General features: G+C 54.2%; 1 protein-coding gene and 1 long non-coding RNA gene across 13 annotated transcripts in view; both read right to left on the bottom strand.

Moving 5' to 3' along the window:
* Window positions 1-82: 82 nt before the first annotated feature.
* On the bottom strand, window positions 83-4,648 carry LOC122485133. Its single transcript, XR_006297795.1, has 3 exons — window positions 4,540-4,648; window positions 2,329-2,496; window positions 83-656 (listed from the first exon to the last, which is right to left on the bottom strand). It is a non-coding gene; the product is annotated as an uncharacterized LOC122485133 (long non-coding RNA).
* An 8,192-nt stretch (window positions 4,649-12,840) lies between these two features.
* Window positions 12,841-27,703, bottom strand: part of TMCO3 (transmembrane and coiled-coil domains 3) — a 50,953-nt gene continuing 36,090 nt past the window's right edge. For 5 of the 12 annotated variants that reach the window (XM_043583363.1, XM_043583379.1, XM_043583388.1 and 2 more), the window contains 5 exons: window positions 24,378-24,573; window positions 20,591-20,741; window positions 16,617-16,696; window positions 15,566-15,815; window positions 12,841-13,614 (listed from right to left, as the gene is read on the bottom strand). In XM_043583363.1, coding sequence (XP_043439298.1) covers window positions 13,415-13,614; window positions 15,566-15,815; window positions 16,617-16,696; window positions 20,591-20,741; window positions 24,378-24,573 — 877 coding nt within the window. In that variant the 3' untranslated portion in view covers window positions 12,841-13,414. The remainder of the gene's footprint in view (window positions 13,615-15,565; window positions 15,816-16,616; window positions 16,697-20,590; window positions 20,742-24,377; window positions 24,574-27,703) is intronic. The other 7 variants (XM_043583406.1, XM_043583414.1, XM_043583441.1 and 4 more) reach the window with 2 other exon arrangements.

The raw sequence follows: 27,703 nt of genomic DNA, 5'->3' as shown, positions 1-27,703 counted from the left end.
AGGGGCAGAGAGAGAAAGAGAGAAAGAGAATCCTAAGCAGGTTCTGCGCTGCCAGCTGCCAGTGCAGAGCCCGACACAGGGCTCAACACCATGAACCGTGGGATCATGACCTGAGCTGAAATTAAGAGTTGGCCACTTAAACGACCGAGGCCACCCAGGCGCCCCAACAGTAGATCTAATAAAAAACTCATATCCAGAATATGCAAAGAACAATGCCAAATCAATAGGTAAAACAAAAAGAACTCTGTTAAAATTGTCAAAAGACTTGAACTGTGTTTAACTGTGTTAAAGAAGAAATCCGAACGACTAAGAAGCATGTGAAATGTTCACAACTTCTTTAGCAATGAGGAAAATGCAAATTAAACCACAGTAGGGTACCATTTCACACCCAAAACCAAGGGATTGATAATAAGAACTGTTGGCCAAAATGTGGTCCAGCTGGAACTGTCATACCTGCTGCAGGAAATGTTAAACTCTCTTTGGAAAACTGATCGGCATTTTCTAATGAAGTCAAGCGTACAAGTGCTGTGATCCGGCAACTGCAGTCCCAGAATGTGCCCGAGAAAGGTGAGGGTGCATGTCCATCAGGAGGCATCTTATGCGACGCTCACAGGAGCAGTGTGGGTGATGGCCCCGGTGGCACCTGCTGGGTGCCCCTGCGGTAGAAAGGAAAGGAAAGCTGTGATGGAGTCACACTTGGCAGGAAGGTCTGTGGCCACAGGCGAGAGTTGGGTCCAATCCTTCACGCTGCTTTGATCAAAAGTCAGCTGACACAAATGACTGCATCTTGTATGAGTCCATTATTATAAAGTACCAAGCGAGCAAATGAACCCAGGTCGCCTGTGGTTACTTGTGGGCAAGAGGACATGGGGGGTGGGGGGACAGGAGGGGGGCTCTGGGTGCTGATAAGGTTGTGCTTCCTGATCTGGGTGTAGGTTCAGTGAAAATTCATTAAGCTGTGAACTCCTGGTCTTTTCACCCTTTATGTACGTATGTGATACTACAATAAAAAGGTTTTCAAAGTGCCATTTAGCAAGAGATCAAAAAATGTGAACTACCTAGGAATAAATCTAACGAAAAAAATACATAAGACTTCTTCACACGAGTCGACAAAAAGTAAAGAAGAATTAAGTAAAGGGAAGAGTCTGCTCTGCTCACGGTTTGGCAGAGACAGTATCATAGGTTTGCCAGTACATGCACATGGGATTTGATTCTCAGTCTCGTTAACTGTCAGGGAAACGCCGATGAAGTCCAGCCACAGACAGAAATCAGTGCAAATCTTATGAAGTCTGACGAGAGCAAGTATTGGAAAGTCTGTGGACCAGCAAGTAGGGTGTAAATTGATGCCATCACTTTTGAGGATAATTTGGCATTATTTTCTTAGGTGAAGCGTCTCCACACACTACTGCCCAGCCATGCCACTTCCCAGTGTGTCCCGGGGGGCATGCTCAGCACCAGTGTTTACACTGACAGCCAAACACGGTTCAAATGTCCAGCATCAGGAGTCCCAATAAACAGTGAGGCGTACCCCACCACAGAGTAAGAAACACCTGTGAAAATGAGTGAAGTCGAGCATCCCTCACGCACACACATGACACCGTATGCTGCTCACGCAGTTTAGAACAAGAAAAAACTAAAAGCACACGTGTACATAGGATGTATGGGAGGAAACAAAAGGGAAAGGGTAAAGAGGGCGGTAAGCACCAACCATGGGGGAGCAGCTACTTGGGGAGATGTCTGTCCTCGACGGGGTGAGGTCACACTAGTAATTATGTTCCGTGGACAAATGGAACGAGTCAAGCAGAGCTCAGCGCGGCTGCTGCAGAGACAAAGGTCGTGACTAACCTGGGCTCTCACCTGAGGGCCAACGCCCAAGAGATCTCTGCTACTTTAACCCGACCTCCGCTCGCTCAGCCCTGCACGCTCTGGCCTCTGGGACCATTTCAGCCTAAGTTGGCCCCGCTCTCTCCCTCAGTCCCCATCCTTCCATCAGACCAGAGACTCGAAGGAGACCTTTGGACTGTTTCCCTTCTTACTTTATATGGTTTTATTAAGCAGTGACTCCCTTAATAACTGTCTCCCTTTTTTGGTATTTTCTGTATTTCCATATAAACATATAAAACAAAATCTTAGTTTTAAAAATCCAGAAAACGTCTCCTAGTATGAAGGCTGGAAACTGACGGTTGGCCCTATCCAAGATTAAGAAGGAAAAACAAAACAAAAAGCAAAGAACGTTGCCAACGTTCAAAACCCACAGGCCTGCATCCAGAGCTTGCTTGCAGGAATCCGAGGCTCTGGCCTCAGAGGGGTAGCAGCCCCCAGGCCCACCTGCTGCCCGGCCGCTGCTGCCCCGCATGGGTGTGAGACTCCTCTCTGCCGACACTGCCTGCCTCCAGCGTGTGCTCCGTTCCTCTTTGGTGTCCTTACAGGAGAGAAGACTCCCCACAGCGGCGGCGAACTGTCCCCTCTAACGAGCTCCTTTGGCTAATGAGGAATCTGCAGTGGAGAAAGGAAATGCCCTCAGCAGGCCAGCCCCGGGCTGCACCGTGGAGCAGCCCAGAACCTGGGGGCCTGTGTGGGTGTCACCGGGGCTGTTGGCTCAAAGAGCTGAGACCTGTCCTGCTGGGGACGCAGGAAAAGAAGGCCACAATGGAGCCAAACTGGAAACCAGTGGAGAGCAGACCCGTTTAGGGGGCCACTCCAGCTGGTGCTGAGAGATGTTGTGCTGGGGAGTGGAGCTGGGGCACCAGGTCAAGGTCAGGTGGGGCTGGGGGGAGGGGTGGTACCTCCCATAACCAAGCAGAGCCCAGTGTTCTCTCCCTTTCTCCGATTTGCAATGGTCCAGGCAGCAACATCAATGTGAATGCTAACCCACCTAACCCCCAGCAGGACAGTAAAGATGCAAAACGGTTTCTCAGGGAACCTCTAACTCATCTGCCCTGTGTCACTCTGTCCACATCGCATCTGGTAGATTATGCCACTAGAGTCCCTGGACCCAGCAGGGCTGGTGAGTGGGGGTGCCCCCCCCCCAACCAGGCCTGCTGACAATGGTCTTGGAGCCCCAGGCTTTGAGCAGGAGGCCCCTCTCCCTCGTCAGCAACTGTCCCTTCAGACCTGGCTACAGACCCAGACCCAACTGGTGTTTCCACCCTCCCACACGTGACTGATGGTGGCTGTTTCTGTGGCAGGTAAGAGATCGTGACGTGTGTTGGAGAGGGCCAAGAGCCCTGACCTCAATTCTAGACCAACCTGAACCCTGACCAGGGACCAGAATTCGAGCAGCAGGTATCTGAACCCTGCACAGCAGCCTACACTAGCACATTGGCTAAAGGAGGAGCAAATGTCCAACATCACTGAAGCTGAGGTGGAAACGTGATGGTCCAGAGTGTTGCTATTTCGTAATAGCTTTTCTCTCTCCCCTTGCTCCTCCTCCCTCTTCTTTTTAACTCTCATATTTTATCACAAACCTTGTGGAACAAAATGAAAATTCCTTGCCTGTCATGGGCCTAGAGCAGAGATCACTGAAGTTCATTTAGAGAACTCCCAGGGATTTCCAAAAGTGCTCTGAGCATTAAGCCATTGAGGGAAATAGAGGTGCCTTTTTAAATCCACAAATACAATAATGAAGTAAGATGCTATTAGTCATGTGTTCTCACTAGAAGAGAACCGTGGGAGTCTCAGCCTGCGCTGAGCGAGCGCTGGGCTTGTTTCCTGCCTCCCACACCCACTCTGGTGAAGCCACATGCCGCGTTCGCTTCTAACCAGTGTTTAATGATTTTCATTTTTAATTCCAAGAGGTTTAATTCACGCCGCAAGGGACAGTCTATATACAGCAGGACTCACAACGTTGCACCGGAGGCGCAAGCCGGCCTCCTGCTCCTGCGGCCCCGCCCACCTGCCCGCCCCACCCCTGAGGCCTCAGGCCTCCGAGCGGATGGACGGAGACCCAGCTACACCCCACTACAGTCCAGGACCCGGCCTCCCAGACGCCCCCCCTCCCCCAGCTCTGACGCTGACCACCAGCCGCAACACGGCCCACTCTAAAACGAGGAACGTGAGAATCTCTAATGCGAGTTCCTGGGCGCAGTGCTAGCTGTCCCAGCCCAAGCCAACCCCGGGTCAGCCGCGAGCGTGCTGTGCGCGCAGTGAGTGGTGCGCAGGGGCCCAGAGGTCAGCGGCTGGGCGTACGTACGCAGGCCGCGTGCTCGCAGGCCGCCGTCTGCCGTCCACCTGTCACCCATCCCTGTCCATCCGCGGGCGCGCACCGTCCTCTGTCCACCTTTGACCTTCTACTCACGTTCATCGTCTCCCTGCTCATTTGTCCGCCACCGCCCATGTACCTACCTCCCCGCGCACACACTTCGACCCGCAGAAACGCACAACTTTGGGCTCTGTCACTGGGTCTAACTTTTCCTAAACCGCCTGCCTGGGGTGGTAGGGGGGGAAGGCGGCAGAAGCATAGGGGCGTCCTGGCCAAGCTGGGGGGACCCGGTGAACCAGCGCGCCGACCGCGCTCACCGTCCGCCCGCCTGCGCTCACCTGCGGGTCGGCTGCCGCGGGCTCTGGTCTGGGGGGGCTGGCGCGCGGAGCGGCCCCAAGGAGGCCCGGCCCACCGGCCCCGGGACCTGGGGTCCCCCGGTCTCCTGACCCCGGCCCCGCCCCACCCCACCCTGGCCCCGCCTCTGCTCGAGGCCCAGACCCCATCCGAGCCCTGCCACGTTCACCCGAAGCCCTGTCCCAAGCCCCGCGCGTCTAGAGGCCCCGCCACTGTCCCTCCCCCATCCCAGGTCCCGCTCAGCCCTAAGCCCGGCCCCTACTGGGGCCTCGCTCCGCCCCGCGAAGCCCCGCCCACTCCAGGCCAAGCCCCACCCCCTTCCCAAGCCCCGCCCCGGCCGAGGCCCTCTCCTTCACCGGGAAGGCCCGCCCCGCCCGAAGCCCCGCCCCACCCAGGGCAGCACAGGTGCCAGGTCACAGCCTCAGACCCACATGGGGTGGGCGGGGCTTCTCCAGCTGGGCCTGCAGGTGACCGGCCCAAGGGCTGTCCCTGGTCGTGCTACACAGTGTCTCACGAAGCCCTGCAGCCACACCGGAGCGAGTCCTCATTCCTGAGCCGGCACAAGAAACCTGTGTCAGTGTCCCCGGACCACGGAAGCAAGGCACCACAAACCAGGCGGCGTAGAACAACAGAAATCTAGTTCCTCCCAGGGCTAGAGGCCAGCCAGGGTGCCAGATGGAGGCGTCCCTGGCCAGCTATCCCTCTGCAAGCTCTAGGGGATAGTTCTTCCTGCCTCTTCCAGCCTCCCCAGGGCTGATGGTGGGCCGTGGTGTCCCATCACCCCCTCTCTGCTACTTGCCTTCTTCCCTTTGTAGGTCCCACTGTCTCTGTTCAAATGTCCCTCTTCTTATAGGACACCAGTCACTGGATTAGACCAGCTGGGGACACAGTCCTTCCCACAAAACCTTTGGGGCATCATCCTGCCCTCCAGCAGGCAGCCTCCGCTCTGATGTTCCAGCGCAGACACCTCTGGGTTCCCCGTCACACAGGGCACTATCTGGGTCTCCAGCCAGCTGCTTCTGCTCCTCTGTTCCCTCCACGGGTTCTGTTGCATGTCTCTGGGAACAGCCCAATGCTCTCTGGCGTGCACACTTCTCTACAGAGGGCCGTTCTCAGGCTGTGCCCTAGTGGTTGGTCTGCATGTCCACACAGACTGTCCCATGCAAGAGAAAGAGTTTGCTGACTTTAAGTAAATCGGAAGATGTGGATGAGCATCACAGAGGAGGCGACATTAGGGCTGCAAGCCCGCCGGTACCCAGGAGCTGGAATGCCTACCAGCCTCCCGAGTATGGTTGGTGCCGGACCGCGCAGGACACTTGCTGCGTGGGCTCCCTCAGCAAGGTGAAAACATTTCTCCCCCACACGGGAGTCTGTCTGGCCAGACGACTCAGGGTTGGCTATGCTGCCATGTGCTCACACTATCCCCTCTGGTTTAGTGTCCAACAGTGGCAGCTTTCTCTTTCCCGCCCCCACTACCTGCTGGTGGAGGTCCTCCTGGAAGAGGAGGTGCTCACGTATTTATTCCTTGGCATGAGTGTGGGCACAAGTGTTCTCTCCTGTGTCACCACGCATGTGGCTGCTGCCAGGGTCCCTTCTGTGGCCACTGGCAGTGCCTTTAGGTTAAATGGCTTATATTTTTTAAAACCCCTGTTGCAATGGGAAGGTGTGGCAGGACAGGGGCAGGAACGGACACAGCATGTAGCCTCTGGGCATGAGCCGAGCTGACGTGGGCCGAGCCCAGCAGGTTCACCAGGCAGTGTGCCGAGGCTGGAGCCGACCAGATGGGAGAAGCGAGGGTCCAGGCCTAATGAAGTTGCCATGCTATTCCTCAACTTAGGACAGGGACAGGCATACTCGGTCACCTCAGTGGCCTGGCAAAGAGCGGCACCCTCAGCCTTGTCTCCCCCTCTGGGGGTTTCAATTCTTGGGGATTTGGTCCAGCTGTGGGGGTCGGACCAGAATATGTACAGAAGACAATCAAAAACCACCAGCATTAAGCGACATGAAATTAGACTCTGCCATAAATGGCAAATGCAGGTAGTTTGGAACTGCTAAGTGGGTCAAAGATACCCGGGAGAAGAAGTGGAGCTGTGGGTTTTCAGTGCCTGCCACTCAAGACGCATGGCAATGCCACGGAGTTGTTTGTGGTCCCACAAAACGTCATGGGAGCGTGTGAGATCAAAACCCGAAGAGACACTCATATTCCACACACTTGCTGCTTTCCTTTTGTGAGAGGAGGGAGAATGTCAGCTCGCACGGATGGCCCTCTCATTTCTTCAGATTCTGGAAAAGACTGTGAAAGAGGCGTGGACTTGGAAATCTGAAAAAGGGTGTCATCCACTCTCCTTCGTGCAGCCATGAAATTTCGCTCTTGTGGTGCTGCGGCAGGAAATTTCTGGAGGTCTGTGGGGTCGGGTGGCAATGCAGAGCGTGGTCAGGACTAAGTCTGCGGCACAGATGGAGGTGACGACCCCAGCAGAGCGTGCCCAGCCCGCTCCCCCCGCGGCCTCGCTCTGGCTCCCGGTGCTGGTGCCAAGGCTGACAGGGTCCCAGCTTCGCTGATGGAGGGCGCGTGGCCTCACTGAAGGCACAGCAACGTTAGAGCAACGTAAGAGCTGGCCAGCTCAGGCTTCACCACCTCAAACCATGAGTGAGGCCCGACATCTTGCCAACTGTCACTCAACTGTCATTTCTGATTGCGCCCCACTCTGATCCTACCAGGTTGTGTCTATCTTTGTCCGTTGACATCGTGTATTCCTTTCTCTATGACGCATGTCTAGTTTTCACATTTCAGGTAAAGGTTTGGCGGGAAAACAGCAATTACCAAAAGAACTCGGAGGCGAGCCTGGCCCCGGGAAGGGAGTGCCCGCACCGCCCTGCTCTCCAGGCAGCACCCCGCGGTCCCTGAGAATGGCAGGAACCCTGGCCCATGGGCCGGGCCTGAGACCGGGCGTCCATTGCCTGCAGCGGGCCTATCTTCAGGCCGTTTCCATCCACCAGACTCCTGGGAGTGTTCTTGTTCCTGGGGTTTTCTCCTCTCCGCCCGGTGTGCAGGTCACGGCCAGTGTCCCGAGTCATTACTCCACGGGGACGTGGGGTCCTTTGTGAGGGTGCCGCACACTGTCCCCCGGCCCACCAGCTGCCTCCTTCTCGCCTGCTCTCTCACTTCTGCCTCATTTTGCAAATTTGCCTTCCTTTTCCCTTCTTGGCAAAAAGAATTCTCATAAGGGCCCTGGCTTTTGTACAATGTCAGAAAGACGCGCAGGCTGATTCTGTCCTCCGGGCTACTGTGATCCATCCTGAGACGCTGGAGTCCATTTCGAGGGAAGGAAAGGAATCTAGGTGAGGAAACACATCTCAAAACACTGTCCAGCTCCCCATGTGAGGGAGACATGCTGAGGCAACTCTGGCACCCTGAAAGCGGGTTTGGGCTAGCAGCGCACGGCAGTAGAAGCGCCTCCCACGGGACACTCCCACGGGCACGCCAGGTCTCTGCGCATCGCTTGAAGTGACCGCCCCCCTTTCAAACACTTCTCATTTTCAAGTAGGGCAGCCCTTTGTTCGTAAACGCTCTCTTCTCTCCCCATGCCCACCGCACCTCCCCAGTGTAGGACGCTAAGTTCTTGGGTTACTTCTCCAGATCTCACTTTATTTTATTCATAAATCATGAAGTAACCTGGCTACTCAAAACAGACTCCAGTTCCATGGCTTCGCATTGACACCTGGTATTTCCCCCAGTGTGCAGATTGCGCCCTGGCACCCTAGTCCAGACGGGACATGCGGGCACTCTCTGAAAAGCATCCAGCCTCCCTCTCTGCTCTGGACAGTCACCATGGTGACCATCTGGTGTCCAGTCGGGGCAGAAGGTGCTGGAAGCCAGGGTCTCCTGAGCTCCCCCAGCTGCTGCCGGGGCCCCATGGCCACCCCCTGCCCCAGGAAGCACCCACTTTCTGCCCTCCTGAACCCTCTTCCTTACACCAATAGCTTCAAACTCTCTGGCCAACACACGCATGACACGCATGTATAAAATGGAACCAAAGGTCCCAGGACAGCACCTTCTTGGCTGGGTGTGCACACCCCCGTGGCTGCAATCTGCCCCGGGGGCTGCCTTCTCCACCAGAGGTCTCTTTTGGAGACGCTGTTCAGTGGTCCTTGGAGCCCAGTACAGCAGCAATAGCTGTTCCCAACTCTGTTCCTGGCTCAGAGACTTCTATCTTCGCCATCTGGGGTTACACGTGCAGTGAGCCAAGGCCCAGCGAGGGCACCGTGGGCTGGACTGCTGTCTCTCACGCATGCTCCCGGACCAGCAGCAGCTGCTACATGACCTGACAGCTTGTTAGAGACACTAGCCGTTGGGCCCCATCCCCAACCGATCTGGACTGGGTCTGGACTCGGTCTGGACAGGGCCACGCTGCACGGTCCTCAGTTCTCCTAAACTTGCGGAAGCCACTGGGCAACACAGGCCCCTGCGTAACGTCTTGACAGGTTTGCACTGTAGCCACACACACCGCAGATTTGGCTCAAGGACCCCCTTCCGAGGTCACGTGCTTTCAGGTCGCTCCTTAGGCCACTTTACCCCTGCCTCAGAACTAGTATCTCAGATAAGCTTTCAGAGAATCTTCTGTGGTTTGGGGGCTTCCTGTGGAGGAGGTGACTCATGAAGACTGACCGCCTCCACGTAAACACTGACATGGCTGCTTGAGAAGCACTTGCACGCACACCTGAGCCCACACCTGGGCACACACCTGCATGCACACACCTGGGCGCACACCTGCATGTACACCTGTGCACACACCTGGGCACGCACCTGCACGCACAGCTGCAATTCTGTGTCTGCTTGCCAAAGTCAAGGATCCCCGACACCTTGCATGAAGAACCCCTGCCTCCTCCCTGGCTAAGCGTTTCCCAAACTATTCCATGGGACAATGTTGGGAAACTGGAGGTGACTGTCTTCTCGGCAGGGACAGTCAGGGCAGTGAGAATGTCTGCATCAAACTCCACATTAGGATGAGTCAGAAACATGGTCGAGAAAAAGACCACAGCAAGTAGCGATTCTGCGAGAGCATTCGCGCCTCAGAGAAGGAAGCGAGCACGTGGTGAACTCTGCAGGGCCCAGGAGGCTGGGGCGCCTCGGCAGCCACATGGTTTCCTGTGGCGACCACGCCTACGCAGACACGACACAGACATGGCCTGAATGTGAGGAACAGCTTCTGACAGGAGGTTTATATATTTTTTATTATTTTTAATGTTTATTTTCGTATTTCGAGAGCGAGCCAGTAGGGGAGGGGCTGAGAGAGAGGGAAAGAGAGAGAATCCCAACTCCGCGCTGTCAGCACAGAGCCCAAGGCAGGACTTGAGCCCATGAACCTTGAGATTGTGACCTGAGCCGCCCAGTGGCCCTAACGGGAGGTTGTAAAGGCAGCAAGTGTCCTCACTGCAAGCACAGAGGATGTGGGTGAAGCTGGCTCCTCTAGAAGGGCCTGCCACCAGCCTTCCCCAGGCGTGTTTCCCCCAAATTCCTAAACAACATGCAGTGTTTCTTGATTCTTCATGCTGCAAAGGCAGGTGTGGGCAGGCTCTGCAGGCAGCAGGGTCAGGGTCAGGGTTCAGTTGGAGCCCTCACGAGCCCCTGGGGTGGTGGGGCAGGGGCCCTGCCATCGGCCGACAGCCGCTCGACCCTTCAGCACATGCCTCATGTGCACCGTCCATCCCTAAACCCAGCAAAGCAAAGGGCTCCTCTCACCAGGCGAGGGACGTCAGCGAGGACACCAGTGGGACAGCAGTGAGGACACCAGGCCCTGCTTGCTCTCAGGGAAAGGCAGGACTCGCTCTTCCTGGATGAGATGATGGAAACGGGCCCAGCTGATTTCTCCATCCATCTTGCGAGCACAGGGGCACGGACTTTCCACGGCCAGTCTTGGAGCCAAGTGTTGGCGCAGGTGCAGCTGAACAAGGCGTCCTGAAGCCGTGGCCCCGGGTGGGTGGGGTGCTAGCAATTTCCCAGATGGCTGAGGACGTAAGCGGGGCCAGGGCTGCGATCACAGAGGAGGAGCATGGGGCTCTGGGGTCTCGGCTGACATATGTACAGGATCTGGACTGGGCAGAGTGGAAGGGCCTCCCGACATTCAGGCCTCAGGCCAAGGCCGGGCAGCAGCAATGCCCCAGGGGTGCCGGGGAGCCAGCAAGAGCTCCAGAGTCGGACACCAGAGCAGTCGCCCACCCCACAGAGCCCGCTTGCCCTGGCCTCTCCTTCTTCACCGTCACATGAGTGTCCTCAAATGCCTGTCCCTGCCGGTCTCCCGGAGGAACCACCACCTGCACATGCCCGATGGGGGGCCCTGGCCTCACCCCAGGCCACAGCTCTACCGTGCCTGTGCCCCGCGGGTTCCCGGCACCAGGGCTGCCATACGTGCTCTGCAGCTGCTCCTGAGCCTGCCCCACCTTCCCCATCCTCGGCTCCAGCACATCAGGACCATTTGGGGCCCAGGAGACATTGTGTCCTTAGCAGATGCCGGTCGCCTCTGTGCCCTCCCACAGGACGTGAAGCCGCGAAGCCTCGCTGCCTCGCTGCCTTGCTGCCTGGGGTCTGGCGCTCGGCCACTCCAACCACGGATTCATGCTCTGAGGGCGACGCCAGGGGCATTCTGCTGCACCACGTCCAGGGCCTGTGGCCAGGGGCTGTGGGGGAGGCACCCCGCACGCTGACCTCTGTCCACTGAGCACCTGCTAGCCCCGCGCCCCCACGCCTCCCCCAGGCGCTCTGACCCGCCCGCTTCCTGGGTGTCATTGGCCATTCCTTGGCGTGTCTCCTGCATGGGCCAGGCTCTGCCTCCACCTGCGACCTCCCTGCCTGCCATGTGCGTGGGCCGTGCTTCACGAAGGCTCGCCTGTGTCTGTCGTGTGAGCAAATCAATGCAAGCTCCTCTCCCCACTGACCTCCCAGGAGAGGTGCGCTGTCTTCACCTTCCTCCGTGAGGGGACACGGTGCCGGTGCTGCATGCCATCCCGTGGGTTCCTTCAGGCTGAGAGGAATTCTTCGTGTGGGGCTCTGGGCCCTGCAGACTGAGGGAGGGGTCTACCTCGCCCTGTCACGGAGGTTTAGGGGGTGGCGCTCAGGCCCACGGGGAGGAAGGCCTCCGGGTGCCAGCAGGTTGGAACACAGGGGGTCAGCATTGTCGGGCTACAGCTCAGGGTGTGCCCGCTGACCACCCAGGTGAGCATGCAGGGGACCCAATGAGGCACTTGCTTTCAGCTGGTGGCTTTCGTTCTTTGTGGCTCTACAGAGCTCTATGGCAGGACTTGCCCCACACTTTCTAGCCACGCCCACGCACACAGGCGGTCTGCAGGGGTGCGTGTGAAGGCCAAGGGGTGCGTGTGAAGACCAAGAGCTCTGTGCCCTGCAAGTCCGGATGAGGAAGGGAGAGTGAGCATGGGACCCAATCCGGTGGGGGGAGGGAGAGGCTCTGGGACCCTCCAAGGAGAGTGTCCTGCAGGCAGAGGTCTTCAGGAGGCATGTCCTCTTGGCATCTTTATGAGCCATTCTCACGCTGTGACATTAGCGCCACACGCCACGTTCTGGGGCCAAACTGTCAACAAGATGTGGTGAGCTCCTGGCTCTGCTCTTGGGTGCTGGAGATATCAAATGGAATAAAACGCACCCCAGAGACCGGCCCTCGGTGGATTCCAGATTGCTGGGCCAGAGGCACGCGGGCAGGTGAGATAAAGCCTCACAGACCGTCAGATGAGCCTGCTGTGCTGTGTCCACACCAGTGGTCCGGAGGGAGTGGCACTCACCTACTACAACACAGAAATAAATAAAACCAATGCTGTTTTCAAGGCAGATGTTTACATCATTTCTCCACTGACTCACTTCCGACTAGATACACTTCACTTCACCTTCAAGTGTTTGAATTTATGTCACCGCACTCCATAATTGTACCTGCAACACAGAATTGTACCTAAGGGGTCTGTCCCTGTACTCCAAGGGTTTTGGTCAAATTGTGAGGCTCTTAAAGCCAATAGTTCTAGGAACACTCCACTCTGAGCTCCCCTCAGGGAGATCTGTAAGAATCAGGTCTTCAGCCATGGGTTTGCTGAAACGGGGCATACAATCACCAAATACACTTTAAAATTCAAAGGTACAACTTAGGTTTTGCAAATAGCACTGTATTAATTTGGTCTCTTAGAGAATAATGTGGCAAAATACAAATCATCCAAATTTTTAAGAATTGGCAAAGATTAATCTAACACAGAAATCTAAAAAAATTCCAATAAATTTCAATTAATTACTCTGATCATAAATAATCTTTATTAAAGCATGCATATTCTTGTGATTCAAAACAAATATTTTTTTCAAAACAATTATTTTAAAAGAATGATATACCTAATTTAAAAAATGACATGAGTGTTTTATTTAAAATTATTGTAATAAAAACAAATAGACATTTAGAAGGTATTTGTCATTTTAGAAAACACAGGCAGTAAGGATTAAACTTACTTTCCAAACTCACTGCTAGAATTAAAATTGCACATCACAGAAATGTTTAATCATGAATAATGACCAACAGATTATGACACAAAAGCTAAATAAATAAAAACCCTTCTGATTTTTTTTTTACCAAAAAATCATGAACTGATGAATTGACAATAGAAAGTTAACATTAACTTCAGGAAAAAAGGCACATCCAGGCAGAACAGTCAAGGTGATCCGTAAGGTGCAGCGTGTATTATATACTGTGCATGATCAACTGAATGTAACAAATTAGTCTGGAAGTCTCGAAACCATAGCAGTAATAGTTGTCACACTGGGCAGACAGGAAGCCCCCTCCAATGGAGCGCTCTGTCCCCGAGGCAAGGGGCTCACAGGGACATGCGGTCTGGACGTGTCCCAAGTGTCCGGTTCCACACGGGGGTCAGCTCCCGAAGCTGTGTACCCTCTTGGTGCCTCAAAGACTTGACCGTCTCTCTGGCCGAGGCACGCACCTTGTGATTGCGGCTTTCCACAGAACTGGGGCCAGTAAAAGACTGAGGGTGGTCACACTCAGGATTAGGAGGTACACCTGCAACAAGTAAGACTGTCACACTCAGGACTAGGAAGTACATTTGCAACAGGTAAGGCTGGGGTGGTCACACTCAGGACCAAGGTGCACCTGCACACCCTGTATGGCCACAGGCACAGGTAGATTTGGATGTGAGGTGCCCTGAGATGATGCATCATGGTGCACACTGGGTCACCCTCGGGCTGACCCCCTGGAGGCTCTCACGGGGAGCACGCAGCCTCAGGACAGGTCTCGGACAGAGCCTGTGCAGAGTTCATTCTTCCACAGTGGTGTCAGTATCTAGACTCATCCTGTCTTCCTCACACTCACAGACACAAGGAGACAACTTTAATCCTGAGAGTTTACTAGCAGGTCACAGGTACTAAGAGGAACTTCCACATTCATTCGGCCCAATTTAGGGAGCAGGTGTGCAGAAGCGAATACTGGGGGCGTCACGTGGTGAGGCGAGCCTTACTGGCAACAGGATTCCCCAGGGAGGGGTGCTCGCTGTTAAGGGGGGCAGCAGACTGAGGGCAGGAGGCAGACTCCTGTCCTGGCTTCAAGGACAGCCCCACAAGTTCACACGTGCTCGCATAGGCATCATAAAGGGCAAAATGAAAACAGATGCAGAAGGGTAAAGGGTCAAATCAAGTTTAAGTAGGAACTACCATTCATGAACTTGTATGTGTACAAACCACAGTGTTTCTAAGCTGAGGACTACAGATGTGAGCTGGTCCCCACGGCTGCGAGTGTGTGAAAGGTGTGTGGTCTTCCGACCACAGCACACAGGCTATCTCTCAGAGAGCCACCCGTTCAGAGCAGGGGGTCCAGGCTCCCTCTACACTGTCACCCGACATTTATCCCTGCATCAACAACAAAGTTCCTGTAACATCCACCCGGCTTTTACTCAAACAGGGACTCTCTACTTTAGTTGTGAAACGTTCCTAGTTAGCACGTCACCTGTCCTCAGACCACTTGGGGCTAACACTGAATTGGTCACCTGGCCCTGTCCTGAAGGACACTAACTCCTGCCGTGGCAGACAACAGACCGTGGCCTATTTACCCCTGGGGTGGGGGGCCACCACCCACAGACCACAGCCAAACACAAACGTCCTGCTTGCCAAATTTAAAGTGACAAGCACGGGCCATCAGATGACACTCCTCAAGTTCTAATTCACGGCCAGTTTGAAAAGAGCACATGACAAAACTGGACAGAAAGTAAGGAAAGCGCATAGGATCAGGTGGGTGTGCATAGGAACTCACGCACACAGGCGTGTGCACAGCCAGCACAGGGCACATGAGAGAGCCAGGCCCAGGATGAACGGACCAGAGACAGAGGCGAAGAAGGCCAATGGGAAGTGGGGGGCTCACCTTCAGGAGCTACGCAGAAGGCCCAGGGCTGCATGCACTTAAAACTGTGGTAGGGGGAGGAGGGAACTCATCAGAAGCACTTCTGACAGCGACTTTCACTCCCTTTTACAAGTGGGCAAATGCTGCCATGTACTTTGCAAGAAAAACCCCTAAACCAACAGGGTACCTTCACAAAACAACGTTCCAGTTGTGCCTTTTACATGGTTTCTGAGTGAAACCCAAGATGCGGTGACACCCCTCACGCGTGCATCAGGAAGGATACAGCCGTCAGCCTGGCTGATAGCCGTGCACCAAGGCCATTACTAATACGCAAACTGGCGATGGCGCTTTAAGATTTAGTTTTCTTCTTTTTGCCAGAGATATGACAGAGACTTCACAGTCTCTGCTGCAGAGGGCATGCTGACAGTTCTGGAGACTTTGACCCCAAACCTGCACACCTGTGTGAGAGGCAGCAGGACCCCATCTCCGCAGCCGCCCAGAGGCAGACCCCCCAGACCCATGCCAGCTGCAAGCAGCTGCAGGGAAGGTGCTCAAATGCCAGCGTGGGGGGTGTGAAGGACGGGGCACCCTAAACACGCACAGAGGGTGTGTGCGGACTCACCTCCCGAGAAATGATCCCAGCTCTGCGTGCTCTGCTCCCCAGGACAAAAGAGAACTCGCTGACCTGTGCCAGCCCCGCAGCCACAATCCACTTGATGTACTGGCTGCTCTTCGGCAGGAGGACAGACAAGACCAGGGCGGCCAGGGCAAACTGCAAGAGCATCCGCGTTACTGACTGCCACGCAGAAAACAGAGGGGGGCCCTCCTGACACCGAGGGGACATGTGCAGAGGCACCCAATGAACACAGTGTCTGAAATGAGACCAGGCTGAAAAATGCGCAATCAAGGGTAGGGGTTCACGGGCAGCTAACTAGGCTTTCCCCCCACACCAGTCAGCAGCATTCAAGAAAGAATTTTACTTTCCAATGAGAGCATGGTCTCTCTCTTGTAAGCAAAGCTAGGGGGGAGAAGCTGGGGCTGGAGGCCCAGCAGGGATTCTGACTCCTTCCAGTAGAAATATTTGAAATCAACTTTTATCATCCTCAGAGCCAGGCAGCTACTGAACAGGTAATTGGACCCTGAAATAAATGCTAACACAACTCAATCATCTGTGGTTGTGAGGGAACTGTGGTCTGCAAGGGGCTGGCACAGGCGGGGGGCTCTGAGCCCTGTCCCGTACTCCCTGCCCTGTGTGTTTCTCCCACCTGGTGTTCCCGAGTCCTGTCTTCTCCTGATAGCCCACTCAGTGAGTACAAACACAACGATACTTTCAAAACACACGAATGACAAGATGTATATGTGTACGTGCTACTCACTGGCCTGTGGGTCTTTGGACTCATGCGGGAGAAAAGGCCAGGAGCAAGGGTCCTGTGGAGACGGGCCGCCCAGAGTGCCTTCTCCTGGTCCAGCTTTTGTGACTCCCAATTCCCAATATGCCCAGTTCTGAGACAGGTGTAGGAAAACAAACCCGACAGCCTGGTCCTAACTCACCCAGTCCACAGACTGCTGGGCGAGGGGAGGGGCTCCGGGTAAGTGGCCGTGATGCGCTTTGCAGACTCAGGGTCACATACAACCAACATGACAGAAATTTTACCGCAAAGAAGAATCAGTACCTTCATGATCACCACCGACAGCGTGAGGACCATCAGGACAGTGAGCTCGTACGCCACGAAAGTGGGGAACACGTGGAGGCCTGTGCAGAGAAGGAGGGACACGGTCATTCTCGGAGGACTACACGGCCCGTCCTCAGCGGAGCCCATGACCCTCAGGCTTCCTCATGTCCTCTCCACGGACGAGGGCACCTGTGAGCGCGACCCTGCGGCGCCCTGTGTTTATGGCTTATGCCAGCGTTCACCGTGGGGAAAGCGGCCCGGGCGCCAGTGCCTCCCTCTACCAGACTTCTCTCCCAGGACTCGGCAAAAAGTGACAGCAAGCAGCCGCGAAGTCTGCTTTCCTCTGTGAAAACGTTCTATCCAAGATGCAGACACCCCAGGGCCTAGAAACTGGGGGCGGTGGGGGGGAAGCCACAGGAGAGGAATCCTGGCCACATGGCCACCGGCTGCCCTGCCGTACATGTTCCTCCTGCTGCCATCAGTGCCTGCAGTACCGAGACGAGGGACGGGTGCTGGTGGGCCCTTCTTTACTCAGCGGCCGGGCAGAACTGGTGTGTACCCGGCCCCTCATCCCTGAGGAGCTCAGGGCTGACTGGGCCTTCTCCTCACGAGCGCATGGACCCCATGTCATGACACATGTGGCCCCTTCATGTGTCTACTTGTTTTACTCAGAGATACAGATATAAGTAAGGACCCATTTGCTCCGAGAACGGTTTCCTCTTTCTCCAAATTCAGCAGCACCCGCCCAGGCCGCCCCTAGCACAGTGCTGGGGACTGCTGTCGAGCACCTGCCTGGAGCCCCAGCCTCCTCCCCCACTTCCTGGCTCTGCCCAGCCTCCACCTCCCAGACCCGCAGTGCTCCCCGAGCCCCGACGACGGCCTAGGGCACACCTGGCCTCTCTCCTACCGAGCTGTCTCCTGAGTCCTCGACCCCCAGCCCTCCTATGCCGTGAGTCCAAGACCACCTCTGGCTGTACCTGTGTTCCTCATACTCGCCACGCTGCCATCCACACACCCCCGATGGAAACAAGCCCACAACGCGGAGGGACACACCTGACCAAGCCCGTCACATGGATGTGACCAGGGAGCGGTGGTCCCTGCTCACCTGCAAATTCCGCCCCCAGGACGTGGTTGTGTCACTGCCCTGCCTCAAAGCTCAGCGACCTCCCCTCTCCCGAGGATAAGTGGGGTCCCATGCCAGGCACATGGTGCAGCGCTGCGGACCCTGCGGGCCCCGGCTGCACCGGGAGGCACACAAACCAGACAGCAGAGGTGTTCTACTCTGAGGGTGGAGACACGGATCATCACAGGGCCACACGATGCTCAGGGACAGAGACCCAATCCACGTTGGCACAACTGCCATGTGCACTGGTGACAAGAGGGCACACCAGTCGCCCTGTAGCTTTTCTGCTTACGGCCACTCATTATTTGCGTTTCCACCAAGTGCTGAGGGTGTCCCTGGGATGGCACAGCGGGACAGGCTCTGCACACCCATCACACGCCTCCCGGCCTCTATCTGCAGATGTGCATTTGGGGGATAAATGAGAACGTGGCACGTGGTCACCTTGCACGTGAGCCATCACACCCCACATGTGCCCATGGCCTCTAGGGCACCTCCAAGAATGAGGAACAGGCAGTACCCACTTCTGAATTCTTCTCTGCGTCCCAGGGAGGGAGACCCAAGGAGAGAATGAAATCCTTGCTGAAAAGTGTGTAACAAGAAAACTCAGGTCACTGGCTTCGTTTGTAAAGCGAGAAGGGCCTGGGAATTAGCCGTTGAGGTGGTCATACAGGACGGCATGGTGGCCACGCAGGCTCACCGGCCCTTCTTGACTCTGCCTCTGGAGCTTGAACGGCCGAGCCACCCCCAATTCACATGCTGAGGCTATAACCTCACGTGAGCGTGCCCAGAGACGGCATCCAGGGGGTGCAGGGGATGACATGAGGTCACAGGGCGGACGCCTGACCCAGCAGGACTGTGCCGGGAAGAAGAGGAGGACACGGGAGTCCCCGCCGGCCTCCATTCCTCTGTCTTTCCATCTTGGTCTCCGCTTCTGTCTCTGTCCCCAAACACACTGCACACCAGGGAAGGCCACATGGGGACCCAGCAAGCAGGCAGCTGTCTGCAGGCCATAAAGAGGCTCCCTCAGGCCGCATAGACACTGGCATCCATTTTGGCAGCCTGAGTCACGGCTCCAATGCCTCGTTAATACAAAGGAATGGGTGCAGCGGTATTTCAGGGACGCGTGATTTGGGTGCATGACGGATGGGGGTGAGGAGCAGGCTCCATAGGAGGACACAGAGGCTAACAGCCTGCCCACCTGCCAGCCGTGCGTGGGCCTAGGGCCTTCCTGTCCTGCGAGGGTGGGCACCCACACTGCTGAGAAGAGGCCGGTCTCCGCCCCTGGGGTCTCCCGCCGGAGGTCTTGCCCCTCCAGGGCGCCCGTGCTGGATGCCACCTCTGCACCCAGGCCGGGGAGCCCTCCTTCACACTGGGACCCAAGCCGCCCCTCTCTGCTCACGCTGCTCACACACGGCCTCTTCTCAGAGCTGGGCCGGGGCCCTCGGCGCTCCTGCTGCTGGGATCCCAGGGTCGCTCCCCCTGCCCGGGACTGACTGCAGCCGGCAGGCCCTCCACGGGGTCTCATGACTCCGCAGGGCCTGCCATAGGGCAGGGGGTCAGGGACCCAGTCCACGTGAACATCACTGAGGTACAAAAAGTAAAGACCCATTTGGAAAGACATAGTCTCAAACAGTCCACTTCTGTGTTGCTTAGAGCCTGAGACAGACAGACAGTCCTGAGCAGTGGAAAAGCAAGGTCCTGCGTGTGCACAGGCCTCTCAGGGGCAGGACAGTCGCCTGAACCCCCTTGACAACACTGGGTGTGAAGAACCAAAGCAAAACACGTGCAGCTGTCGTCTGGTTCGATAGCTCAGTCCTCAGCAGGTCAAGAGCCCTAACCTGAGGAAGGGTAGAACAAGCTTGTCTATTAGATAACACGCCTGCGGGATTTTCATTTCTAGCCAGGACACACTGCACGGAGCCCTGCAGGCAGGACACAAGTGACACGCGTGTCAGCGAGATGGGTCCTCCCGGGACAATGTGGCCTGGAACTTGATCAGGGGAGCTCGTGCCTGTCGACCTCACGAGCACTCCTCTGGGGGAACGATGGGTGGAGGTAATCACTCAGCACTCAGCACAGCGGAGCCCGCCTGGCACTAGAAGGGGCTGCGGTGAAGGGAGTGGGCAAGAGGGACAGAAACACAGAGAAACAGGGACAGGGACAGACAGACCAGACACAGGACAGATGGCCAGGGAGGGGAGGGGGGGTGGACGGGAAAGGAGGCCGAGTGGGCCCTCTCTCGGAACAGCGAGGGCACTGTCACTAAAGCAGCTATGCAGTGACGTGCGGCCCCCCGCTCTCTGTGCTCCACTCTCAGTTTCCCTGCAGACTTTGTGATGTGCTTCTTGACGCGCTCAGCCTTGCTGGGGTCGCATGGAGCCGGTGGCGGGTACAGATGCAGTGCTAGAGCTTTCTGGGCAGAAGGCAGTGCTGTGCTGGACGTGCCCGATGGAGACACTCCTTGACCAAGGGGCATTTCCAGAGCAGCGCACTGCGACACGGCAGTTCGAGGCTTTGGTATCAACAGTAACCTTTCTTCCCAAATGTCTCATTTGGGTGTTGCCTTTAAGTTCGCTAACCTGCTGGGCACCTGTGCCTTTCCCGTGGAGTCAAAGTGGGGTTCACCCTCCCCCGAGGGCATCTGAGCACCCCCAAACCATGGCAGCCAGTCAGCAAATCAATGTCCCCAAGTGCAAACTTTCCCTCTTTTTAATAAGATTTCTCCGCAGACCCCAATTTTTATGGCAACTTCTTGCTGCATAAATAGAAATATGTATATAAACAGGTTGCAGAAGTCCCATGCGGGTGTCTAACACCCTGCAAACATCCTGACGTAAACAAGGAAGGTTACCTATGGAGGCGAAGAAAATGATAACCAGGAAGTCACGGATGGGCTCGATGTAAGACACGATCTCCTCGGTGACCATGTGGCCCTGGGAAGAGATAAGCGCCCCGGCCAGGAAGCAGCCCAGCTCCATGGACACATCCAACAGCTCTGTGACCTAGGCGGAAGGGAAGGGCCGCACATCACTCTCCGGCGCACCAGCGACAGCTCCGCTCAGGGCGGGTTCATGCCCAAAGGCAGCTGTACTATCACAGCAAAGGCCCATCTCCACGTCTCCAGAAGGGCCTCTGTGGGGACGAGCCGAGATGCACACAAGGAAGCTAATATTAGTTGAACCCGCCATTCAGGGAGAAAAAAATTTAAATATTTGAAACAATCATTCAAATTTTTGAACAACAATAGTTTTTAAAATTTATTTAAAATATTTGTGATAGATTTGCTTTACCTGGACTCAGTGAACAGCCCAACTATGGCATTAAGTCATGTGTTAATGTAAAAACTCTTCCCGTCTCCAACTGAAAGCACTTAGAGAAGGACACTCCAGTGAGGGAGGGAGGCCCTGAGAACACAGGGCCCCAGAGGGAAGTGCCAGCGCATCCGTGCCAGCCGGACGCGGTCCGAGCTAGCACTCAGGCTTCTAATGACAGTTCTGTTAAACGCAAAGCTTCAGGTGTTAGTGACACAAAACAACCGGAAAGAGGTAGACGTTTTTCACTCTGAGAAAGTAAAACCACACACAGAAGAGAGCAGCCAACAGAAAGAACCGTCAAAGAAACATGGTTCACAATAGCACCAACCACACCCAGCAATGGGGACAAGTCCCCCAGGAGAACACACGACTGTCACACCACAAAGCTCTGCTGTGAAGCACGCACGAGGGCTGAGACGTGCACAGCACATGCCCACAGGCCAGCGGCTCGCAGCCGCCAACGCGCGAGCTCTCCCTCGAAGGGCCCAGAGTGCCTGCAGCCGCGAGTGCAAACTGACAAGCCCGATCCAAAAACTCGCATGGGTGCTGGACACACGAACGCAGCCGGACAATCTGGAGAAGGCTGCCGGGCACAGCACTATCGGTAAGAGCAGGCGGGCAGCAAAGGTGAGAGTGGGGACTCAGACACTCACAGGCACACTCATGCACTCACACACGCACTCATGTGCTTTTGCTTACACTCACATTTGTGCTAACATCCACACACTTTTGCACATGCGCACGTGCATGCTAACATTCACACACTCATGCACACTCATGCTCATGCACCCACATGTACACTCGCACCACACTCACGCATGCAGACATGCACTCACACTCGTGCCCATGCACTCACATGCACACTTGTACTAACACTTGCCCACTCACGTGCACAAGCTCACATTCATGCACTCATATGCAAACTAGTGCACACGCCCACGCACACACTCGGGTACACATGCTCACATTCATGCACTCACTTGTGCTCATACACCCATGCATGCACACTCACACAAACACACATACACACATGCTCACGCTTGTGGCTTCTGACGAGGTGACCCTGTACCGTCATGTGATGTGGAAACACGTAATGGCAACACGGACCCTTGTCCACATGCCTCCAGATGGACGCAGATCTGGTGAGAAGAGCAGAGTAGGAAGTGCTGGAGAGCAACACGGGCGCCTCTGGACCGGGGGAGGCAAAGATCTACACAGGATATAAAAAGTGCTATCTGCACAAAATTTGAAACTAGCGAGTACATTAAAAGGAAGAACTTCCATCCATCAAAAAATGCCACTGAGATAATCAAAGGGCAAGTTACAGGCTGGCAGATATTACTGAGATCTCTGTGACATGGGATTTCAGCCAGGAGAGGAGCAAAATCCTGAAACGCACCCCAGCACAGACAAACCCTTTAGGTCATGCCACATCAGAGGGGCCGGAACCTTGGCAGATCCATGGGAACAGGAAGCAGGTTAGTGGTTACTATGGGATGGGGGAGGGCAGGCAAGATTCGGAGATGTGGATTTGGGGGGGGGGGGGGCAGAAATGTTCTGGAATTGGACAGTGGTGATGGTTGCATAGTGCTGTGAATATGCTGAAAACCACGGAATTGTACACTTCAAAAGGGTTAGAATGGCTGGGGCGCCTGGGCAGCTCAGTCAGTTAAGCATCTGACATTGGCTCAGGTCATGATCTCACCATTTGTCGGTCCGAGCCCCATGTTGGGCTCTGTGCTGACAGCTCAGAGCCCAGAGCCTGCTTTGGATTCTGTGTCTCCCTCTCTCTCTCTCAAAAATAAATAAAAACATTATAAACAAACAAACAAACCTATGTTAAAAACAGAGCTCACCCGGAGGCTAGCGCACGCCTACAACAGAGCTCACCCGGGGGTGGGGGTGGGGGGAGGGGGGTGGGTGGGTGTGTAATGCACTGCAACAGCGGAGCCTGAGCTGTTAGACTCTCTGTCGTGCAGGATGCCAGCACCTAGCATGCCGGGTGGTTCCAGCTGCTGCTCAGGAAACAGTGTCAAAGAAAGAAAACAGAACAAACAAATAGAGAACTATTTTAACTTGTGTAGCCACTGGGAAGACAACATGGAAGTCATCCAGAGAAGAATTTTGCTGGATGTCATTTTTAAAGAGAAAAATAGTCCAGAATGGAGAAAGCGATGTAAAAAAATTAAATAAGTCACACACACGGGCAGCGTTGAGCAGAAGCAAATCCTAGTCTCCCAAGATTACAAAACACTAGTCAGTAGTTAAATCCTACACAAGAAGTAGCTTCTGTGCCTTTCCGGTTTTGAGGTAAGAGCTGACCCCTTGCAGTTCTAAGAACCACAGAGACCGCACGTACCCTTGCTCAGCTCCCCCAGTGGCAGCATCTTGCTACATCAGAGCACGAGATCACGGCCAGGATACAGACACAACACAGTGAAGACACACACAACCTTCTGTCACAAGGACCCTCCCCCCACCCCCACCCCTTAACACCTGGCATCTGGCAACCTTCCCTCCATTTCTGAAATTTTTCATCGTAAATGTCACACAAATGGAAATACACAGTATGCAACCTCTGGAACTGGCTTTTCTTGCTCAGCAGAGCAGAACTCTCTGGAGACTCACGTACAATCGTTTCCAACCTGGGTGGCCTTCCCTGGTGTGGACGGACCGAGGCCGGCAGAAGGAGGCACCTGCTGAAGTACATCTGGGTGGCGTTTGGCTGCTAGGAACACTCACGCGGGAGCTTCTGTGTGAACCCGCCTTCCCTCCTCAGGGGCATGTGGTGAGCAGCGCAGCTGTCTGTGGGGGTCTAACAGCACACCCCCCCATCCCTCAGAAGCACATCCTTTAAAGGAGAAGGCTGCTTCCAAAATGAACCTTTTATTTTCATCTTCAACTTCTCACATTGTGGCGAAAGAAGTTATACTGCTGACCGGCTTTGTTGTCACCAAATAGAAGTAAAAATTGTCTTAAACTGTTATTATGGTTTCAGGTACAAAGCTGTTTTTAAGTTTAAGACCACGTAATATTGGTGATGCTGGAGACTACGTGGTTTTCAAGGCCACCCAGACTTGCCTGTGTGCGACGCTTGAGGTACCGTTTCAGCAAAGGGCTCAAGAGGCTGAGAGTGAACGGGTTTAATCTACTGGGTATGTATTCATGGGCAGTGTAGCAACTGTGCATAAAATAAAAATGCCATGCGTTTCGAATTATTTTAACTACCACTGAAGTGACAAGATAAAGAACTGACGGATCATAAACTCTCAGGGAACAGATTACAGGTCAGAATATGTAAATAACAGGCATTTTGAGGATTACCGTTAACATTAAAAAGATGAAAGCAGAGATTCCTACGATAAGGATTTCTTTGTTCCCTTTGCTCTCCATATGCAGTTTTCGATAATACGGTCCAATGAGGTAAGTCTTTATAACGAGACACAGGAGAAAAGCAGCGGCCAGCGAGAAAAGAATCTGACCCACCAAAGCCAGTATCCGCAGAGTCTCCATGACAATGCTAGGAGAGAAGGAAAGAAAAAAGGGGCATTATTTCACCTCCACATTTCCCTGAAACCCAACAAAATGGGCTTTCAACTTGATCTTTGACATGTTACAAAATAAGTTTCCCAAATCACATACATTTTTACAGATACTAAAATAAAACCTAAAAATCACATTAGTTCTAAATAACTTGGTTCAAATTAAGTTATTTGAATCAAATATGGAAACTGTTGTTCTGCAATGGATACTTTAAAGCAATACACCTTACACATAGGTTATAACGACTGTAGCTTATACATCTCACTCAGTGGCTGATAATAACATTCCTCGCCAGGATCTAAGCTGACCCCCTTGAAATTCATGAGGCAATCATCACCCCGCAGCTCAGCAATGGCCACAGAACTCCAGTGACCTGCGGCAAAACAGTCTGTCACCCAAGCCAGAACTCTGCATTTCATGTCTATCGGACATGACCACATTTCATGTCTAATGGAGAACAGGATTCTGTGCTAAACTCTTTTTAGAATACACTGTTTAAATCTCAGAACGTATTCTTAAGATCCCAGTCAGAAGACTTTCAGAAGAAAGGCACTGTTTGTATGTACTTCTTACTTATTTCAGTTTAGTCTTTAGAAACTTAGTTCTCCATCACATTAAGGAAACAATTTAGTCCAAAATTCTGGCTTAGAAGTTCTCGATGGGAGAATACAGATCTGATTACTGGCAGAGGACTCATCACTGCAGTCAGGCAACAGTGGACATGGATGTCAAGTCACACGAGTGGTTCCATGGGGGCTTCAGAACAAGCTGGGCTCGAAGGGCAGTTGTGGTAGAGGGCTCCACGCGGGGTCACCAGGCAGGGACAGGCACGTGCCCGGGGCGCTGAACAAAGCAGGCTGGGTGTACCTCAGTTCCCGGCCGGTCTTCCCACCCCGGGGAACTAACGGCTCGCTCACACACTAGCGCAGTCATCCGGAGCCTGGCCTGTGCCTGTCACCCCTTTCCTGGGTGCCACCGCCTCCCCGCATGGCTCCACCGGCCTCCTAACTGGTCTCTGATGCACCACAGAAGCCAGAACGACAATGAGTCCAGGTTCCTCCGCCCGGCCGCAGCCTCCCCCGTCCCTCACCCACAGAGCCGCCTCTACCAGCCTCCGCTCCCTGAAGGCACGTTTCCACGTCCCCCATGGCGTCCTTCACATTTGGGCCTCAAGGTCTGCGACCCAGAGGCCCTGCCAACCTGGTGTGGCCACCTGCTGCTCGCTGCTCCTCACCCCACTCCCACCCTGTGCGTGCATTTATCTGACTAGACACCTTCCGGGTGACTACTCACGTATTCAGCACTGTCCTCCCCAAACACCCTGCTCTCCTCCATGCCCAGAGCACTGGGCTGCACTCGGCTGCACACACGACTTCCAGTCTCGGTGCGTTTCTCCTGACAAGTGCGGGAAGCATCCCATCCGCAGATGAGAATGTGGAGCAGAGGTGAAGCTGTGGCTCCGGGCCACGTGCTGGCACCTGGCTCTGGGGCCCGTGCTCCCAGCCACCACACAGACCCCCTGCCACCCCCTGCCCAGGGCGTCACGCCCCCCCCCCCCCCCCACTGCAAACCAAATACGCCATAAGGAAGGGAAGGTGCAGACAGCTGACAAAGGTCCATGTGAAAAGTGGAAGCCATGGACAGCCCAGATCTCTGTGAAGACAACCTGGCCCCAGGGACATCTGTGCACCTGCACACACTTCCTATTCATGCCCACGGTGAAGACGACACCGCTCTGCATCTCAATCTCTCCATCCACCAGGTTTGGGCAAAGTTCTTACGAGTGCCAGCCTCGCCCTGTGAAGCAGGCATCGCCACCTCTTCCTCAGGCAGACACTCCCCCGCCACAGGCTCTGACGTGCCGGATGGGCCGCTCCAAGAACATGTGTGGGTGGCGGCCCAGCTGAGGCAGACCCTGCTCCCGATCGCACCCCAGAGGGGACCCTGCTCCTACAGGTCTGCGGTGTGACAGGTACAGGTGCCTTCTGCCTTTCCTCCAGGCCGGGGCGAGCACTTCCTCATCTCTGCACCAGCTGCCCACACAGCTGGGTTCCTCCAACTTTCACTTGCAGATCTTTAGGAAATAAGTAACTTGACTGGCTTTAACATGTTTACAAATATTTTTCCCATTTGTCTTTGGCCTGCTTACCATGTGCACAGGTACAAGTTCCAGAGCACATGGACGCATAGGTATGCACGTACGTGTGTTTACAAGCACAGGGACGTGTGCATGTGCGCAGGCATATTTACACACTCACGGTACAAAACTTACATGCAGTAACACTGATCACTTCTCCTATCTTTTATGGCTTCTGGAATTTCTGCTCTGCTTAGAGCTGAGGGCCCCTGTCTTCAATATTATAAACAAATCCATCCATACTACCTTCTAGAATTTTCATGATCTTGGCAAGATGTTAATAATTCAAATCACTATTTTTAAAAAGTATTATCATAGCCTCTGTGTTCTGTTACTTAACTGTGAAATACTTGTCGGGGCAAGAGGAATAAGTTAATTCTTTCTTTTAGAAAAGATCGATTCTGACCAGAGTTTAATAAAAAGCCAACGCTGGTATTAACATCATCCCGGATTTTATTTTAGTTTGTTTACTGTAAATTTTTCCCGGTAATCAAAATGAGAAGGGGTTTTCCCAAATTATAGAGAAAAGTATACAATAGTAGACAATATAATTATCCTAATCTATCACTCTACTAGGAGAAAATCATTATTGACCCCTTATTCATACGTGTCTGTGTGTGTGTATATATATGTACATTATATACATGAATAGACATATTTCTAGTCGTTTTCTTCTTTAGTTGAAGTGATACTGTATATAGCTTCTAACAGCTTTACTGGAACAGGATTCTCATCCATACAATCCACCCCTCTAAAGCACACAGCTCAGTGGTTCTGAGTACACTTGCAGAGGTGCACCCAACGCCACCCATTTTATTTTTTTTTTAATTTTTTTTTTCAACGTTTATTTATTTTTGGGACAGAGAGAGACAGAGCATGAACGGGGGAGGGGCAGAGAGAGAGGGAGACACAGAATCGGAAACAGGCTCCAGGCTCTGAGCCATCAGCCCAGAGCCTGACGCGGGGCTCG

The sequence above is a fragment of the Prionailurus bengalensis genome, chromosome A1, assembly GCF_016509475.1.
Source record: "Prionailurus bengalensis isolate Pbe53 chromosome A1, Fcat_Pben_1.1_paternal_pri, whole genome shotgun sequence".
Taxonomy (NCBI): Eukaryota; Metazoa; Chordata; class Mammalia; order Carnivora; family Felidae; genus Prionailurus; species Prionailurus bengalensis.
This window is presented reverse-complemented; position numbering and strand designations above follow the sequence as displayed.